Source organism: Heliangelus exortis, chromosome 23 (assembly GCF_036169615.1).
Source record: "Heliangelus exortis chromosome 23, bHelExo1.hap1, whole genome shotgun sequence".
NCBI classification, from domain to species: Eukaryota; Metazoa; Chordata; class Aves; order Apodiformes; family Trochilidae; genus Heliangelus; species Heliangelus exortis.
In genome coordinates this window covers 1,278,015-1,297,218 of record NC_092444.1, presented here as the reverse complement: position 1 = coordinate 1,297,218, position 19,204 = coordinate 1,278,015, and the positions used below count along the sequence as shown (strand labels likewise).

General features: G+C 45.4%; 1 protein-coding gene across 2 annotated transcripts; it reads right to left on the bottom strand.

Moving 5' to 3' along the window:
* Positions 1–1,200: 1,200 nt before the first annotated feature.
* On the bottom strand, positions 1,201–18,904 carry EXOSC10 (exosome component 10). 2 transcript variants are annotated; one of them, XM_071766817.1, is made up of 25 exons: positions 18,734–18,904; positions 17,955–18,091; positions 17,361–17,484; positions 15,410–15,514; positions 14,022–14,187; positions 13,192–13,303; positions 12,621–12,696; positions 12,384–12,494; positions 11,833–11,976; positions 11,340–11,530; positions 10,524–10,680; positions 9,740–9,888; positions 9,452–9,502; positions 8,361–8,472; positions 7,218–7,268; positions 6,846–6,924; positions 6,564–6,685; positions 6,338–6,433; positions 5,676–5,750; positions 5,126–5,213; positions 4,346–4,419; positions 3,677–3,845; positions 3,145–3,206; positions 1,936–2,009; positions 1,201–1,387 (listed from the first exon to the last, which is right to left on the bottom strand). In XM_071766817.1, exons 1-25 carry the CDS (start codon positions 18,881–18,883, stop codon positions 1,357–1,359), a joined length of 2,706 nt encoding a protein of 901 aa, XP_071622918.1. In that variant the 5' UTR covers positions 18,884–18,904; the 3' UTR covers positions 1,201–1,356. The 2 variants fall into 2 exon arrangements, with proteins under 2 accessions (XP_071622918.1, XP_071622919.1); XM_071766818.1 differs by having other exon boundaries at positions 3,677–3,842.
* Between the last annotated feature and the right edge of the window lie 300 nt (positions 18,905–19,204).

Genomic DNA, 19,204 nt, shown 5'->3' with positions numbered 1-19,204 from the left:
CAGTTTCTGGTTAACTCCTGTGTCCTATTTCTCATTTTCATACCCATGCAGATATCAGTCACATCTGGTTTTGGTTGGGTTTTTTTGTTTCTTCCTTTTTCACATTTCTTCCTCTACAGCACAGGCTTTGCCTTCACTGCATTTTCAACTCTGTTTTTTAATTAGGACACACAAGTTTTGGGTTTTTTTTTTTAAACTATTTTTTAAAGATCTTTCTACTCAGATTCCTCCTCCAAAATCCATTGCCTAGCACAAACCCAGGAGGTAGCCTGGCCCTGGGAGAAGGGCAGTGATGTCACCAGGCATGAAATGATGTCATAGGAAGGTGCAGATGATGAAACCCATGGGGCACAGCTGCCTCTGTGGGGCAGGGAGCCAGTTGTGGGTCACTGGAGCCTGGAGTAGCCCCTGGTCAAGCAGCCCCCACAAAGGCTGTGGGGCAGCAGCCCCTCAAGTCCCAACTCCAGCTCTGGGGCACAGAAAAAGCTCTCAGGGATCCACAAATGATCCCAACACAGCCCCACGAGTGCTCCCCAGCCCCAGAAGCCCACAGAGCCCCCATGTGCTCCCCCCCACCCTCACATCTCACCCTACAGAGACCCCCAATACCCCCCAGGTTCACATTGCCCCACAGTCTCCCCTCACAATACTATTTAAAAAACCATGAAATGTCAGTGGAGCTGGACTGACTGCATCTTGCTGGCTTTCCCCAGCCCAGTTCTGCACTGGGTTTTTTTACCTCCTGCCTGATGCTATTGTTTTCACTTTATAAATAACTTTATGGTCAAAATATCAGCCTCTGGCCCAAAATGTACCCTATTTTTTTCCCCTTAAAAATCTTGCTTATAAATAGCTGAACACTGCCAGGTAAACACCTCCTTTTTCACATTACCTTGTCTTCTCAGATGAGTTCAGTTTGTAAGCAAGGTCTAACAGAAAGCAGTCTGCTCCTCCTCTGGGCTGCTGGGGTTTGAGTCACTTCTACTGAATCTCTGTTATTTTTGTGCTGGTTCTAGAGATGCCAAGAGGTTTCTCTCACACTCCACTGCCATGCTGGTTCTGGACTTCAAGCAACTCCAAAAAGTGACAAGTTTAGCCTAAGTGTGCTTGAGGACACAGGATAAATGTTCAAAATTAGAAACAAAGCAACAACGTGAGTGTCATTAGAAAAAAATATGAATATAATAAAAGTGAAACCAATTAAGATGTTTTCCTTTTGGAAAAAAAAAAGGGTTTAATGGCTTTAAAAACTTTTCTGTACAAAAAACTGCTCAGTGAATGGTATTTGCCTTCCATGGTGACAATTCTCCTGACTATTGCTCTCTTCAGCAGCCCCCACAGGTCCTGTAGCAGGGACTATCTCTTTGGCCAGTGGTGTCTGGAAGCCCTGCAAGACAAGTTACAGGAAGACTTTTTACCTCTTGCTCTAAATTCACTCAGAATTTAACATCTACAGTAGGTTACAACACTCCTGAGAAAGGGTCATGATGCAGACAGAACCTTCCTCCAACTCTGCCCTTCCATAGTGTTGCTCTTTTATGACCAAACAACAGACAGGGCCTCAAGCCTTGTGAGCTCCACATTGTCTGCTCAGAATGTTCAGATTTGTTTCATTTTTCTCTCTCCCAAGACAGATGTTCACCCCACCTCTGAGAGAAAGCACCTTCCACATCTAATAACACAAACTTTCACCTCAGCATTTCAAACCTTCTGCTCAGAATTGTCTTTGATTGCATTAATCCTGACTAAGCTTTTTTTTTTTTCCCCCCTCCTCTTTTTTTTCCCTTTTAACTGATGTCAAGCTGTGAAATGAAGGTGGGGAGGTGTGATGCAACCTCTTCCCATTCATCATGTGCTGCAGCTCCCACAGCAGGAGGGGACAATAGCTCTGCTTTGCCCACAGCTCCAGGGCACAGGGGTGAGAATGCTCCACACCTTTCAGCCTTCCCAGCCAGGTAGGACATGCTCCTGTTCCCAGAGTGTTGCAGTTTGTTAGCTCCAGCAAACTTCTGCAGAGAAGAAAAGAAAAACCACAAAAACAACCAAACTAAACAAAATGAAACACCACCACAGCCAGATTCCTGCAAAATACAGTACATTCCATGGGACTCATGTGCTGTCAGGTCCTTCCAGCTTCAGGGAACTCTGCTGGTTTCCACTTTATGTTTTAGGATATCTGAGCAAGTGCTGCTGTGCTGGGCTAACCCTGACATTTGAGGCACAACAAATCTCCCCCATCTACACAGCACAGCATCTGTACAGGTTGTCCAAAATTCACCAATCCTTTGGGTTTTTTTCCTCTGAAACCAGTTTCAACTGGCAGAGCAAAGGAACAGTTTCCTCCACAATCAGGCATAAGCTTCTGAAACATAATGTTTTTAAAAACCATCTGAAATGTTCCCTGGTACCAGCTGCCCTCCAGTTCAATGTGGAGGAAGGCAGAATGCACAGGAAAGAGGCTGAAATGCAAGAAATCAGCTTCAGAACTTAAAATTAATGCTTGAGTGCCCAATGAATTCATGCATGGACAAACTAACTTCATGCCTGCATGTCACACACCAGCACCCACAGGCTCCACACAGGAGCACCATGCAGGGTGCACCTGGGGGGCTCAGGTAACCCAGGGCTGCAGGGTGACCTCAGGTGAGGGGTGACAATGACACTGGAACTGCCCTGTGCTGGTCACAGGTTTCCCTAAGTACACGTTGGATTGTTTATGCTTTACTTCTTTTTTTCAAGCTCTCAACCTCATTTAGCAATAATAAATTAAGCAACAATTCTGAGGCCTTTTTCCTAATCATGGTACTTGGGGGAGAATGTGGATAACACAGAAATCTGCCATGGTGTGGGATAAATGGACTGACTCTGAGATTTCTGAGTGCCTTGAATTTGGTCTTGGGAATCTGTGGGGGTTGTGCCTGTAATGCATAGGTGAGAACAATGTATGAAGAGGCAGGAAACAACAAGAGAGCCTCAGGGGCCCCCAAAATGTTCAGCCTGGGTGGACAGAGTCTCTAATACAAAGTATAAGCTTGTGACTGGAAGCTGCACCTCAGTACCAAGTGCTGTCAGGGGACATTCTGCAGATGCAGAACAAGTCCTCAGCTCCACATTTCTGTTCCCTCTTTCATGCCATGTCCATACCTTGCCTGCATAACCTTGCTTGGCAGGATCAAACTGTGGTGACTGCTTGGATTTGCTGCTTCCTAAGGGAGAGAGGAGAGAAGCTGCCATTAAAATTTTCCAGAAAGAACAGCACCTTCCACAGTGTCCCTCTGTTAATAAGGAAGTTTCACTGCAGCCTGACACATGCTAAAACCCACAACAGTCTCTTAAGGGCTGGAGATGCTCTTCAATTGGTACTTGTTACAAAGAAGACAAATCTTTGCCTGGGGTCCAATTAAACAGATCTCTGTCTTTCTCTACAGAGAAAAGCAACAACATAGAAATCAACCATCTCTTTGGCCTATGGCTTCAGGATTTTGTTTCCAAATCAGAAAAGGGATGCTGAACTCTCCAGTCCCCAATTTCTTTTAGTATTTCTTTTAGTATTTTCCCCCTGTAAGGTATCAGTCTGCACTGCCTTGACACCTCCATTCACACAGAGTCTTCTCAGGGATCAGCTGGCAACATTTTCCACAGCCTGCAGCCCCCTAGCAAGAGACCCAGACCTTACCTGCAAACACTTTGAAGTTGGACTTGCTGTAATCAAAGGGGGTAAACTGCTTTGGTGCTTCCAGCTCCTCTGGTTGCTGGGAGACTTTTGGTCGTTTCTTCTCTTGTTTTGGCAACTCTGTTCCTGCTTCACTCATGACTCTCTCCCTCTTCTTATTAGCTTGTTCCTGCTGGGAAAGCAAGGCACAGAATAGAAACAAGGGCAAGAATGAAATATCTCTGTAGGCACAAACACCAACGTGCAGATGAGCTGCCCAGGGGGCTCAGGCCCCAGTGACAGCATTGCCTGTGGCACTAACACTGCAGGGGAAAAGCACTGTGCTCTTCTTTGGGCCTAAATTGCTTGGTTTTGCTTGTTTTTCTCAGGTGAAAAGCCAAGCTGTCATTCCACAGGATGCCAGAGGCTGAGATCTCCTGTGGCCCCACAGGCAGACTTGGGGGAACCTATCCCAGTGAGTGAGGAGCAGAGAGAGGCATCAGTGGGAAGAATTCCCTGCTGAAGCACAGCAGAGTTACCAGGGGCTGCTGCTACACCCAGGACAGAATCACAGAAAGCCACAGTCAGAGACTGTCACAGTCAGAGACTGTCACTCAGGGATTTGAGGGCTGCAGGGCTCAGGGTTTTGTCCTCCAGGTCCAAAGGGGCAAGGCAGGGGAGTCAGGGACATACCATGGCTTGCTGACGAACAGACACCACATTTTCTGTGGCCTCTTTATATGCTCTCTGGGCCTGGTCACGAGCAGCTGTGGAAGCAAGCAAGGAGTACTGTAAAAAGCAGGAGTAAGTTCCTCAGGAGCTTAGAAAAAGCTCATAGCAAGTCTCAAACTAAATCTTTGAGTAAAAAGCAGGAGTAAGTTCCTCAGGAGCTTAGAAAAAGCTCATAGCAAGTCTCAAGGTAAATCTTTGAGTAAAAAGCAGGAGTAAGTTCCTCAGGAGTTTAGAAAAAGCTCATAGCAAGTCTCAAACTAAATCTTTGAGTAAAGAGCAGGAGTTAAGTTACTCAGGAGCTTAGAAAAAGCTCATAGCAAGTCTCAAAGTAAATCTTTGAGTAAAAAGCAGTTCCTCAGGAGCTTAGAAAAAGCTCATAGCAAGTCTCAAACTAAATCTTTGAGTAAAAAGCAGGAGTAAGTTACTCAGGAGCTTAGAAAAAGCTCATAGCAAGTCTCAAGGTAAATCTTTGAGTAAAAAGCAGGAGTAAGTTCCTCAGGAGCTTAGAAAAAGCTCATAGCAAGTCTCAAGGTAAATCTTTTAAAAAGCAGGAGTAAGTTCCTCAGGAGTTTAGAAAAAGCTCATAGCAAGTCTCAAAGTAAATCTTTGAGCACAAATCTTTGTCAAACAGTTTCATCCATTGGTAAAATCATCAGCTAAGGTTTTTTTTAACTGGGGAACAGCCTGGGTACACTGGGGAGAGCAGCTGGACAGCACACTGAGGAAGGGAAGAGCCTGTACCTGACTGCTGGGCTGCTTTCTTCTTGGTTTCATCCTTGTGCTCCTTCTGTACCTGAGCTGGAGTCATCAGCTTCCATCGATTGCTGATCTGCAAGGAAACAATGGCCTGGGATCACTTTCTTGGAAGTTTTATAGCAAAAGGGAGTTTATAAACTTGCTACCACATGCTGGTCTTCGTTAAGAGTACAAAAAATCAAATTAGATTATAAAAGAGATTAAGATCTGCTGCACCAGGTAAAGTAAAACCATGTGCTTTAGAAGTTGTGAACCACAAACAAACCAGGAGACCAAAGCTACAGATTTCAGGAGTCTGTAGCTCTGACAGACAGGGAATACACACTGGAATGTCTCCAATCCTTGGTTCTTCAAAGGACACAAAAGCTACAGAAACAATGAGCTACAGATTCAGAAACATCTCAGTTTTCTCAAAAGTTAAGATTCTTTTTCTAAGGCAAAACCAAGCAGAAAAAAAATCCCATACTGCTGAGGTTCACCAATCAAAATATTCTGCTTATCTGTTTCTTTTGCAAAAATTTTTAGCACATCTTACTTCATAAATTTTTGATGATGGGTCAAACTTTGCAGCCTGTGAGACATAGGCAGGATTCTGGTCTGAGGGCAGGTACTGCAGAGAGGAAACAAACATTTTGATTTAACCCAGTTCATTGCCAAAATGCTGCTTAAAATGTTCTAAATAAAAAAGTTCCTTATCCAAGAAACACTCTACAGACAGATCACCTTCTGGAAAAAGAGAAGTTACCACAGCTATTGACCAAGAGAAATGTCAAAGAAAAACCAACAACAAGAAAACCTGAAAAAGCAACTCTACACCACACAAGGGAAAAGGTGCTTTGATACTATTGATACTATTGCCCAAGACAAATCTATAACAAGGTATTCCACTGTTCTTCTGATTTATCACAAGAGCAATAGTATCAGCTCACTAACTCTAGCCATAGAGATGAAAATGTGATGCAAATTAAACCTCAAACTTAATTTTAAAAAGAAACAAAGAGTGTGAAGTCTGCTTACTATGTAAAAGGTCATATTTCTAAGAGGTATTTTCACTTATTGTGAAAACACCTCCACACGTGCATGCTTTGCAAGGATGCAACTTGCTCTTGCAGATATGCCTGGAAAAAACAGCTCAGAGCATCTTCTGCATGAGGGAGTTCATGAGTCCCACTAAAAATCTGTACTGGGAGCTCTCACCATTCTGAAGGGGTTTTCAAAGGACTCCATGATCTGCTGAGCTTTCTGCTGTGCAGTGGTTAAAGCCTTCTCATTTCCTTCCTCTTCATCACATTCCTAAAAAAAAACAAAGAGGAGTGTGGGGGAGAAAAATGGATATTTATTTTAATTTTGGCTACTTCCATTATTATCAGATTATTTAGTATGTTTTCTGATACTTAAATACTAGCACCATCATGTTCCTTACACTGAATATGCTGACAGTAGCAGTAGCAACAAGGGATGTTGACTCTGGCTGAACAGCCTGAATATTCATTGGCCTCTCACTCTCTGAAAAAAGACAACCATGCTCCAAAACTGGTGCAGGTTCTACAGGAAAAAGAGACAAAAATTTTATTACTTACACCTGCATTTTACCACTCTTTTTAAATGAGATTTCACTGACAGTTTCCTTAGGGCAGCTAATTTCCTCATGACAGAGCCCAATCATGTCATTATTAGCAGAGTTTTTAGGTTAAGTCCAAGTTACCCCAGGCAGAGTTCTTCTGGAGTTCATCCACAGGAGTCCGGGAACTGTCATGAGGTCCAAAGAAGGTGTTCTCCAGCCTCTGCAGAGAAATTCCAATTTAAAACACCATTAATACACCCCTCCCTGAACCTGTATGTGTTTTCAAATATTGTAGCTAATAAAAATTCAATTAAAAGGGTGAAATTAAGAGAATGAATATTCTTAACACAGCTCACCAGTCAGAGCACATTGCATCTGACATAAAGAGGGGATCTGTGCAAACAGATCTGTGCAGTGGATGAGACTAAATGTATTAAAGGCAGAATTCTGCTACATTGGATTTTGATTTTTAAGGTTTAAGACATCAGGTAAGATGTTTTAGGTAAACCATACCTCAGGGTTGGACAGAGGTGCTTTCTTCTTGACTGCCACAGCAACCTCGGACTAGAATGGGAGAGAAAGGAAAGTCAGCTAAATGCAGCTGCTCTGTTTCCTCTGGGCTGGCCTCCTCCTCAATGTTTTCAACACATTTACTACAAGCTAGCAGGCTAATAAAATTACATTTACTTCTTCCCCTGCAGCCTTTGCATATGGGTACATTTAAACACTTCACACATCCACGCTCACTAACAGCTTTGTTTCACTGAGGCAGCAAGAGGATCAACATGCTGACAATAAAATTGAACTCATGAACCTCTTACACCTGGGGTTGTTGTTTGGTTGGTTGGGGGTTTTTTGCTTCACCTTAGCTGTGAAAGATTTATGCATCCACACACATGCACCCAAAAATTCCACAAGGTTCTTCCTAACACAGGCAAACATGATGTGCAATGTTACACAGACAAAAGTAGTTCAAGTAGTAGTTCAAGACAACTGTAGCCTGTTCAAGTAATGTCTCTGCTTTTGCTGCTCTAGTTTTCCAGGAAACTACACTGTGTGCAAGCCAGCACACAGCAGACAACAGACACAGAATCCTAGAATTGGCTGGGTTGGAAGGGACCTCAGAGCTCACCAAGTCCAACCCTTGCTCCACTCCCCCCGTGGTTCCCAGCCCATGGCACTGAGTGCCACATCCAGGCTCTTTGGAAATATCTCCAGGGATGGAGAATCCACCCCTTCCCTGGGCAGCCCATTCCAATGCCTGATCACCCTCTCCAGAAAGAAATTCTTTCTCATGTCCAACCTAAACCTCCCCTGGCACAACTTGAGACCTCTTGTGCCCTCTTGTCTTGCTGAGGGTTGCCTGGGAAAAGAGCCCAACCCCCCCCTGGCTCCAACCTCCTTTCAGGGAGTTGTAGAGAGTGATGAGGTCTCCCCTGAGCCTCCTCTTCTCCAGCCTCAACACCCCCAGCTCCCTCAGCCTCACCTCACATGCAACAAGCAGCTGCAGTTTATCTTCCTACTCTATGGAACACCACAGACAGTGTTCAAAAAGCAAACTTCAGCACAGACACCATCAGAGGTCAGCATTTTGCTCCTGCCCCTGGGTTAAGGGAAGCAGTGCTGAGTCTCTGGTGTGGTGTGAATGATTCCTACCTTGAGGAGAGGCATCTCCCGGGCCTGCCGGATGAGGAGATGCAACTCGTTAATCTGCTGGCGGAGCAGTGGTGGGACTGGGTTACAGCAAGCAATGATGCCCTGGGGCTCTCTAAGGAGAGGTGAGACAATGTCAGTGTGCTCTGTGAGGGAAGAGCCATCAGGCATCTGCATTCACACATTCAAAGAATCACAGAATCGTTTGGGTTGGAAGGGACCTCAGAGCTCATCAAGTCCAACCCTTGCTCCACTCCCCCCGTGGTTCCCAGCCCATGGCACTGAGTGCCACATCCAGGCTCTTTTGAAATATCTCCAGGGATGGAGAATCCACCCCTTCCCTGGGCAGCCCATTCCAATGGCTGAGCACCCTCTCCAGAAAGAAATTCTTTCTCATGTCCAACCTAAAGGATGTGGAACCAGACACAGCCATGGTCCTGACTGTGAGAGAACGGGACGAGCCAGATCAAACCCTTGGAGTTTGTTCTCTGTGATGAAAAATTTTTCTGTAGGTTTGTGGAGTTAAGGAGAAAGCATTAACTCAGCTCTCTTCTCACTTATCTTTTCTGTGGTCTGCCTTTCCCTATCATAACTTCATGCCTTGTTCACATCTGTGGAAGCTGAGCCCAGTAGTGGACTTGCACTTAAGGATGCATTTTTCTTATTTCATCCACTATTTATTGTTCCATACAAGTGTGGGTGTTTGATAATGAGTTAGAGAAAAATGTTGTATAAATTGGGTGCTGCAAAGGATCTGTCCTTTGCTCTGTCCCCTTTATGAACTGTAGAAAAAATACTGAAATAAATGTTATGGGGAAACTCATCCCTCTCTTGCTCTGTAACACTGGAGGAATCTCAGGGTGATGTGTGACATACAGCAATGCAAAGAATGGGTCTTATAAGTGGAATAAAATCAGAGAGAGATATATCCCAGAAGCTTGGAGCCTTCTGAAGGAGCACTGCTATTTGTTTCTCTCCCAAACTGAACAGCTACAGAAAAAAGCAGTAGCTGGTGCAGAAGTTATTACACACCAGGAAATAACTTGCAGGGCATTAAAATGAAATGAGACCCCTCAAGGGTGAGCAACACTTACTTGGGCAGTTCCTCTGCTATCTTCAACAGCATATGGTTTGGTAGCACATATCTACAACACAAAGAGGTGGTGTGAATATAAGAGAATGTTAAAAACTTTAAAAAATACCTTCAAAATACACACGTTGACTCAGGAGATGAACTCAGTTAAAAAGAAATTCAGCAGGGCTGATCTAGGTAACTGTAAGAATTTATTGGTAAAATTACAGGATTTCTGTGCACAAAGCAGCCAAAGGGGCACAATCCAAGAGACTCACTGAGCCAACATCTGTCACTAAAGACTTCCTACCCTGTGCTCTCATCCTCCTGACGTGCCATCTTATCTCTCCATGCAAACAGCAACCGAAATGCTGCCAGCTGCTGGGTGTTGAGATGTTTTTTCTGCTTCCTGTAGAGCTCCAGGTAGGATTCATCTGTAAAGAGGGGCTTGACATATTTCTGGACAGGAAAAAAAACACCCAAACCACTCATGGTCAGTATCAGATTTGTGCTTTCTAGTTTGCCTTGCTCAACCAAGAAAGCAAATCTCATGCAGACATAAGGGGACTGAATAAACTCAGGACAAGTCTCATAAGGGGACTGAATAAACTCAGGTACAACATGTCTTGGAGCTTTGGTAGGAGCCTATCCCTGGAAAACACACATCTCATCCATTTTTAGGGATAAACTCACCAACTCCAGGAGCAGCTTTAGACATGCAAAGTCCTCAAGCTTTATTACATTAGACAAGGCCTACTTTCATAGACAGTATTTCCCACTGGCCCAACACAACTATCTCATAATGTAACTCCAGCTAGGCTTGGAACTTCCAGGAACATCCAGTAGAACTGGAAATGTCACATCTCTCTTGGAAAAGACACAACTGGAAGCATTAGAAAGCCAAGGAGTGCTAGCATTGAAAAAACCAGCAAGAAGGCACCTGAATCCAAGGAAAGGAACTGAATTAGAGGTTATACAGCTGCTTTCAGACACACAAAGAGGAAAAAAATCTGTGTCCATGCAGGAGACACAGAACAGGCAAAGGACTTTCTGTCCTATAAAGCCCATCCTGATGCAGGGAATTCAACCTTTACCTTCAGGCAGATGTCCTTGCTCCGTTGCCACACGACCTGCAGCTGGGTGGGCTGCTCATTCCCTTTCTCCCAGAGAGCTTCCCTCACTTTATCATAGATGTAGAGCAGGTAGTGAGTGTCATCCCGGGCATACTGAATCATTTCTTCTGGCAAAGGGCTGGAAAAACAGCCAACATTTCAGTTGCTCAACTGCCACCTCTCTCTTGCAAGGTGTATTAGGGCAAACTGCACGTAAAACACACCAAAAATGAACATGGAAATCCTTGTTTACTGAAGAAAATCCTTGTTTACTGTGGCCCTTGTTTACTGGGCCACAGCAGTAAGATGCTGTGCACCCTCCAGTCTCCTGTTCACAAGCTGGGGAGCAGGACTGGGGAGCAGTGAAGTCAGAAGGCAGCTCTGCTTCCTGGGGTGTTTGGCCCAACCCTTCTCTCTCTGCTCACACAAAGCAGACCTGGGATCTCTGTGTGGGCACTGCTCTACCTGCTGTGGGTGACTGAGTGTTCTTGTGGGGGCTCCAGAGCAGCAAATACCAACTTTCTTCATAATACTGCAGTGATTAAGTGCTGCTCCTAATGAGTTAACTTCCAGGAGCTTTTCATGACTCCTTTTATCTTTCAAAAGAACTCATCTTCCAAAGACACAGGGAAAAATGCAACACTCACAAAGCAGAGCCAGGCAAATGCTGTGCTTGTTCACTGTGAGACTAATGAGCAGCTATGGGACCTACAACTAGAAACACTGCTCTGCTCTGACAAAACAAACAAGGGTTAAGTGCTACCTTGCAGCTCCAGCACATTTAAGGTCAGTTTTTACCGTATCCTCCAGTCAGCCAGCTGGTACTGCTTGTCAGCATCTACACCACAGTACAGCTTCAGCAAGTGGTCCAATGAATGCCTGCCAAGATTGAGGAGACGAGCAGCTTGGTGAGTATCAAACATGTTCACCAAGTACAGACCAAAGTCTTTTTGCAGCCACTCCACATCTGAATCAGCACCATGAAGGACCTTGAAAAGCAAAACACATTGAGAATGATATACAGAACACTTCTTCAGGCTGCAGGTGGTGTGGTTTCATAATAGTCATGTGTCTAGGACCAGACTTCTTTTCCCTCTGTCCTTCACTCAAGTGCAGAACCACTAAATGAGTGCACTTGGCAAGGAACCCTCCACTTACATCAAGGGAAGGGGCACACAAACAAATTACAATGACAGCAGAGACAAGTGACCATGCACACAGTGTGCTTTTAACTGTAAACTCAGAAAAAAAGGAAAATTCTGGTGGTGAAGTGGTGGATTTGACAGCTGACCTTCACAATTGCAGGGTCTGTGAAGGTCTCGTTGAGGATGCTCATGTCACTGCGGAGCTCCAGGGTGTCAATGATGAAATCTTCTGCTCGAGTGGAAATCTGCATCAGGCAGGTCAAGCCCAGGAAGCTCCTGTAGGAATGGTGCTGAAAAACAGGGAAGGGAAGGGAAATGGAAGTTAGGATCCAGTACAGCACTAATACCATAAAGGAAACAGCACCCCAAGTGAAAGAAGGAAAAGTGACAGAGGACTTCCCTAAAGACAACTGGGTAAAGGAGCTCTCTCCTTGCAGTCACTGACATGAAAAAAAAACATGAGATGGACTGAAAAAGGATGAAACTCAGTATGCAGCATGCAGCCAGTACCACCACTGGAAAACATCCTATTGACAAGAGTTTAATTCCCCTTTCTAGATAATATCTGACAGGTCAGGGTCACTTAACTGTTTTCTCACGTCAGAAATTACAAAAAGCAGGAAAAAGGCAAGACTACAAAACAGACACCAAGAACACTACACGTGTCACTTTTAAAGAGAAAAGGCAGTTTGATTACCTCTAAGTCCAGGGCAAATTCTTTACAGGTCATAAGCTTCTCATTCAGTTCTACCAGCTGATTCAGTGTGGTGATAAAATGGCAGGGTGTTTCCTTGATGGGCCTGTACATCTGGCAGAGGAAATCATTAGGCATGGTGTGTGCTCAGTCAGTTCCCACCCTCAGATCTGAAATTCATCAGGTATGGCTGGCTGTAAACTGCATCTGCAGTAAGTTGGAATTAATGTGGGCACCAACCTGGGGTTCTGGTTTTGTCAGAACTCCATCTGGTGGAGAAAAACGCTCCAGTTCATACTGGTAAGGGTGAGCAAACCTGTGGAGATCAGGAAGACAGGCAGAGACTAAATTTCAGTCATCTTTATGAAGCTGGGTCACAGAGACTTTCAGAGCTGTGGCAGCCTGCCTGCTGAGTAGAAACCTTGTCTCTTGTTAATTAATCACTGCAGGTGCCCACAGCAAATCACACACAGACAGTCTGCAGACACACACAGGCAGAGCTGTTACACACCAACAGCACCAGCACAACAGTGTAGTGAAATGAGGCAACCAGGTGCCACTAATTGCCAGGTAGTGGGCAGGAGCTTGTGTTAAGCCCACCTGGGCCTGATTAGGGCACCTTTTATTGGCCCCCTAATCCTGCTCATGGGCAGTAGGGGCCCACCCTAATCAGGCACAGGTGGGCTTAACACAAGCTCACGCCCACTACCTGCCAATTAGTGGCACCTGGTTGCCTCATTTCACTACAGAAAGGGACCACACAAGTGCATGTTCACCAAGGGGGCTCCTTGCTGCCATTTGGATTTCTTACATGTCTTGCTCAGTTTGCTGTGTCCTCTGCTGGTGGATGAAGTCTGCCAAAGCAGCTGGCACATCCAAGTCCTCGGGCCGCTCCTTTCGCTCCCGTCCACTTTTTGTGAGGGCTGAACAACCAACATGGAACAACTGGGCTGGGTCCTACACACCACATCTCCTCACCCTGCTGCTCTCTCCCCTCCACCCACCCACCACGTGATCCTATTAAGGTGATGAAGTATCAAAAAAACTCTTAATTTAGGCATTTCTGCCTGCACATCCAGTGACAACTCGGGGTTTCACCAGGCTGCTGTGAAACAAGGCACAGGGTGGTTCTCCCTCTCCCTCTGTTCAGTAATTTGGAAGGAGATTGAAAAATCTTCAGGAAAAAAAAATCTTTCAATCGTTTCCAGGTACTAAAAGTACAGCTCAGGATGAATCAACAGCAGTGAAATGACAGGTTGCTGAGGCAGGAGGTGAAGTTGGTGGCTGCAGCAAAGCACCCAAAGCACAGGTAGCTCTGCCCGTGCACCCAGTGCTCCCAGTTAGAAAGAGCCACTGGGAATGCCACCTCCCTCATCATGTTTGTTCAGTGGTGGCAAAGAGAAGCAGTGGAGCATCTGGAACAGATTATTTACTGTATACCAACAAAAAGGTGCTGTGTGCTGATCTGCCCTCACACTACAGATGCAGCACCACAGAGCTCACTACAGCCCCATGGCCAACACCTCCTGCTCTGACCTGTTTTTACAGATTTATCCCCTAAACTCTGAGGGCAGTTTGTGTTAAATCCTCCCAACAGGTTAAACAATGAAAGAAAAAGAAAACAACAAAACAAACCCTTACCTTCAGGCAAAGGCTTCAAAGCGTTTGGCTTGATAAAAAGTTTAGGTACAAAGGGAGTGTTGGAATTGTCAATTTTTTCCTGAAACTTGAGCTGTGGCCGAGAGATGTTCCTGGCATGGAGCAGTCGGAAGGTTTCAGACTGAGTTCTCTTGTGGGATTCTCCTGCCTGGATAAAAAAAAAAAACATAAACCACATCTAAAACTCCTGTCACTTAACAGACCTTCAGTTTCTTTTGCTCAGCCCAAGCCAATATCCTGAGGAATAAATTTATACCCCAAACTCAAAAGTGAGCCAAAGCTTTTGCTGGGAGTCCAGCATTTATAAACACAAGTTCTGTGGATCAGGATCCTGAATTCCTAGGAAAGAGCAAAAGAAAAGCTGTTGTATTCATGGAACTGAACTGGCAATGAAAAGCCAACTAAAACTAGAAACAAGAGGGACAGAAAAAGGAAAAAAGGAGAAGGAAGTTAGGATGTGTAAAAAAAAAATGGGACAGAAAAAGGAAAAAAGGGGAAGGAACTTAGGATGTGTAAAAAAAATGGGACAGAAAAAGGAAAAAAGGGGAAGGAAGTTAGGATGTGTAAAAAAAAAATGGGACAGAAAAAGGAAAAAAGGAGAAGGAAGTTAGGATGTGTAAAAAAAAATGGGACAGAAAAAGGAAAAAAGGGGAAGGAACTTAGGATGTGTAAAAAAAAAAATGGGACAGAAAAAGGAAAAAGGGGAAGGAACTTAGGATGTGTAAAAAAAAAATATGGGACAGAAAAAGGAAAAAAGGAGAAGGAACTTAGGATGTGTAAAAAAAAATGGGACAGAAAAAGGAAAAAAGGGGAAGGAAGTTAGGATGTGTAAAAAAAAAAAATGGGACAGAAAAAGGAAAAAAGGGGAAGGAACTTAGGGTGTGTAAAAAAAAAAATGGGACAGAAAAAGGAAAAAAGGGGAAGGAACTTAGGGTGTGTAAAAAAAAAATGGGATAGAAAAAGGAAAAAAGGAGAAGGAAGTTAGGATGTGTAAAAAAAAATGGGACAGAAAAAGGAAAAAAGGGGAAGGAACTTAGGGTGTGTAAAAAAAAAATGGGACAGAAAAAGGAAAAAAGGGGAAGGAACTTAGGGTGTGTAAAAAAAAAAAATGGGACAGAAAAAGGAAAAAAGGGGAAGGAACTTAGGATGTGTAAAAAAAAAATATGGGACAGAAAAAGGAAAAAAGGAGAAGGAAGTTAGGATGTGTAAAAAAAAAATGGGACAGAAAAAGGAAAAAAGGGGAAGGAAGTTAGGATGTGTAAAAAAAAATGGGACAGAACATTAAACTACTCATCTCCCTTGGAAAAATCAGCAGTGGCAATGCTGGGAAAAAAGGAAAAGTAAGAGGAAAGTGAGCCCAGAGACCTCACCTTGCGGTTCCAGCTGGAAATGACAGTCTGGGGGGGCTGCAACCCAGCAGGGAGCACTGGCTGCTGGTTTTTGTTCACTCCTGCTGCTTCGTCCAGTAAAATCCCCTGAATTCCAGAAAAGAGGTGAAAATCAAACAGAGTGATAAAGTCACACAGGTGGATACCTCCAGAGCCTCTTCCCAGGGATCCGGTGCAAAGGGAGACAGACACAGGGGGGAGGAGTGTGTTGGGGAGATTGTGTTGATGATGAAGGTTCCTCAAAGACCTCACAGACCTCTTCTCATGCTGGAAAGTTATTGTGCAAAAGTTATTGTGCAAAACTGTGTTCAGTTTCCCCAAAAGTCACCTAACACCTTCCTTCCCTCTGGGCCATGACCCCTCTGCTTGAGCTGCTGGGACCCAGCACAGGGAAATGGGTTGAAAATTCACAAGGAAACTCAGCCTGAGGAAACAGGGAAATGGCTTTAAAATAAAAAGGAAATTCAGTCTGAGGAAACAGGGAAATGGTTTGAAAATAAAAAGGAAACTCAGGGTGAGGAAACAGGGAAATGGTTTGAAAAGAAAAAGGAAATTCAGTCTGAGGAAACAGGGAAATGGTTTGAAAATAAAGAGGAAATTTAGTCTGAGGAAACAGGGAAATGGTTTGAAAATAAAGAGGAAATTTAGTCTGAGGAAACAGGGAAATGGTTTGAAAAGAAAAAGGAAACTAAGCCTGAGGAAACAGGGAAATGGTTTGAAAATAAAAAGGAAATTCAGTCTGAGGAAACAGGGAAATGGTTTGAAAATAATGAGGAAACTCAGCCTGAGGAAACAGGGAAATGGGTTGAAAAGAAAAAGGAAATTCAGTCTGAGGAAACAGGGAAATGGTTTGAAAATAAAAAGGGAACTCAGCCTGAGGAAACAGGGAAATGGTTTGAAAATAAAGAGGAAATTTAGTCTGAGGAAACAGGGAAATGGTTTGAAAATAAAGAGGAAATTTAGTCTGAGGAAACAGGGAAATGGTTTGAAAAGAAAAAGGAAACTAAGCCTGAGGAAACAGGGAAATGGTTTGAAAATAAAAAGGAAATTCAGTCTGAGGAAACAGGGAAATGGTTTGAAAATAATGAGGAAACTCAGCCTGAGGAAACAGGGAAATGGGTTGAAAATAAAAAGGAAATTCAGCCTGAGGAAACAGGGAAATGGGTTGAAAATAAAGAGGAAACTCAGGGTGAGGAAACAGGGAAATGGTTTGAAAATAAAAAGGGAACTCAGTCTGAGGAAACAGGGAAATGGTTTGAAAAGAAAAAGGAAATTCAGTCTGAGGAAACAGGGAAATGGTTTGAAAATAAAAAGGGAACTCAGCCTGAGGAAACAGGGAAATGGTTTGAAAATAAAAAGGAAACTCAGGGTGAGGAAACAGGGAAATGGCTTTAAAATAAAAAGGAAATTTAGTCTGAGGAAACAGGGAAATGGTTTGAAAATAAAAAGGAAATTCAGTCTGAAGAAACAGGGAAATGGTTTGAAAATAAAAAGGAAATTCAGCCTGAGGAAACAGGGAAATGGTTTGAAAATAAAAAGGAAATTCAGCCTGAGGAAACAGGGAAATGGTTTGAAAATAAAAAGGGAACTCAGCCTGAGGAAACAGGGAAATGGTTTGAAAATAAAGAGGAAACTCAGCCTGAGGAAACAGGGAAATGGTCTGAAAATAAAAAGGAAATTCAGTCTGAGGAAACAGGGAAATGGCTTTAAAATAAAAAGGAAATTTAGTCTGAGGAAACAGGGAAATGGCTTTAAAATAAAAAGGGAACTCAGTATGAGGAAACAGGGAAATGGTTTTAAAAGAAAACGGGAACTCAGCCTGAGGAAACACTCAGTGTAACTCAGTTCCAGCACTGAAACTCTTGCAGTGAGAGAGGAACCTGTGGCACCTGACCTGTTTCTGAGCAGAGCACCCAGCCCACAGCCTGCTTACCACTCGTTCCAGGATGGCATCATTGGAGTCAACCAGCAAATCAAATTTATCTTCCAGCTCTGTCACCTTGCTGTGCTCTGCCATGTGGCTGTGGCAGCCATGGAACTGCATCACCCTGCTCATGCTTGCAAGAGAAGAGCAGAGTTGTGTCAGCAGTGGGAGAGCAGCCATGCTGAGCACTAAACCACCCAATTCCTTTCAACTTTCTGCACCTTTAAAGTGTGACACTACACCAAGTGCAGTCTCTGTAGGTTCCTCCATGGGATCTGTGGACAGCAGAAACCCCTCTACAGTTTTAGGACTGAAATATTTCCTTACAAGCCATGGGACTTTTGAAGTAGAGCACCTCATGCATTTTGTTTCAGCCTCTGCTCCCCTCGTGGCTCTTTATCCAATCATTATCAAAGGCAACCTCTTTCAACTTGTTATTTGTACTGCCACGTGCTAGAAAAGTAGCTAAAATTAGGCATGTGGTTAAAAAAAAACCACATTTGCCTATCTACAGCTAACTTGGAGCCTCCAAAGAAGGGTGCCACCTTCTGGTGCGGATTGGGAGCTCTCAGCAGGAGCCCAGAGGAGCAGGAGCCTCCTTACCAGAGCAGGAGACGATCCCCCTGTGTTTCACAGTAGGCTCGGAACCCGGGGAAGCTTCGGTAGAAGTCGTACTCATCACCAGGCTGGGGAAGCCCGTTGGATGCCTTTGTTGCAGCCACCACGGTGCCGAGAGCATACTGTGCAGGAACACCCCGGGAATTAGTGTTTTGTCAGTGCTTTCTTCCTCTTTTTTTCCCCCAGGGTACGACGTGGCAGAACTGCATTTTGCTCTGCTTGTTTTAACGCTGTGCTTCTAATCTATAACAACACCCTGGGACTGTTTTTTAAAGTTTACAGACATTTCGTTCCCATTGCCTGAGTATTTGGGGCCTGAGAGAACGCTTCAATCTGAAGAAACACACATTAAGATTATTCGAACACAAACGGCCCCCGGGGAGCAGCAGCAGAGCCCCCACAGCGCTGCTGCCGTGCTTAGTAGCCCCAGGGGCGATGCCCATGGCCACAGACCCCAGAAGGGCCCTCAGGAGCCTCCCCGTCCCCCTGCACACCCAGGAAGGGTGAGGGGGAGGCGGCCACAGCCCCAGGGCGGGAGCGTTCGCTGAGGAACCAAGCGGCTGTCAGGCCCCAGCGCACCGGAGGAACCCTTGGCCTCCCCGGAGAGAGCACCCAGAGGCGCGGGTGGCAGCCAGCGAAGCGGGGATCCCTTCAGTCCCCCTTTTCCTGTCAGAACTCCCGGCACCCCCCGACCCCGCGCTGCAGCCCGGCAGCGGTAACGCAGGCCGCACCCCCCCAACCCCGGCCCCGCCGCCGCCGCGCACCTTGACGAAGGCGTCGGCATCGTGGAATCCAGGCAGCACCTCCCCCGCGCTGCCCCGCTCCGTCTCCGCGGCTCGTCCCGGCGCTCCGCCTTTCCCCTCCTGCCCCGCCGGGATCTCCGCGGCCGCGCAGCCGCTGCCCGCCGCCGCCATGCTGCCCGCACCGCCTCTCGCGAGAGCTCAGCGAACAGAGCGGCGTGCGCTGCTCTCTGGCGCCCCCTGGCGGCTCGGAGGAACCGTCCTTGCGACAAGAGGGACCCGGGGGGGGGTTGGGGTTGGGGACCCCAGACCCATCCTGAGGGTTTGGCAGGGGACACCCCCTCCCTCCCACCCTCCAAACCCCCCCTTGTCCCCAGCCCTGCACTGCCCAGAGGGCCGCACCAGCACCTGGGAAGGGGCCAGGGCATGGCTGCCCGAAGCCCCAAAATTTGGGGGTCATGGTGACACCCCAGAGGCTGCAAATGAGAATTTTGG

Excerpts from the sequence above, each read along its gene's own strand:
- EXOSC10 (XM_071766817.1), bottom strand. The coding sequence starts at position 18,883 with ATGGCGGCGGCGGGCAGCGGCTGCGCGGCCGCGGAGATCCCGGCGGGG. Across the intron at positions 13,304-14,021 it reads TTTGAAGCCTTTGCCTGAAG|CCCTCACAAAAAGTGGACGG; the intron begins GTAAGGGTTTGT and ends TTGGTTGTTCAG. Across the intron at positions 9,889-10,523 it reads GCAAGGACATCTGCCTGAAG|AAATATGTCAAGCCCCTCTT; the intron begins GTAAAGGTTGAA and ends TTTCCTGTCCAG.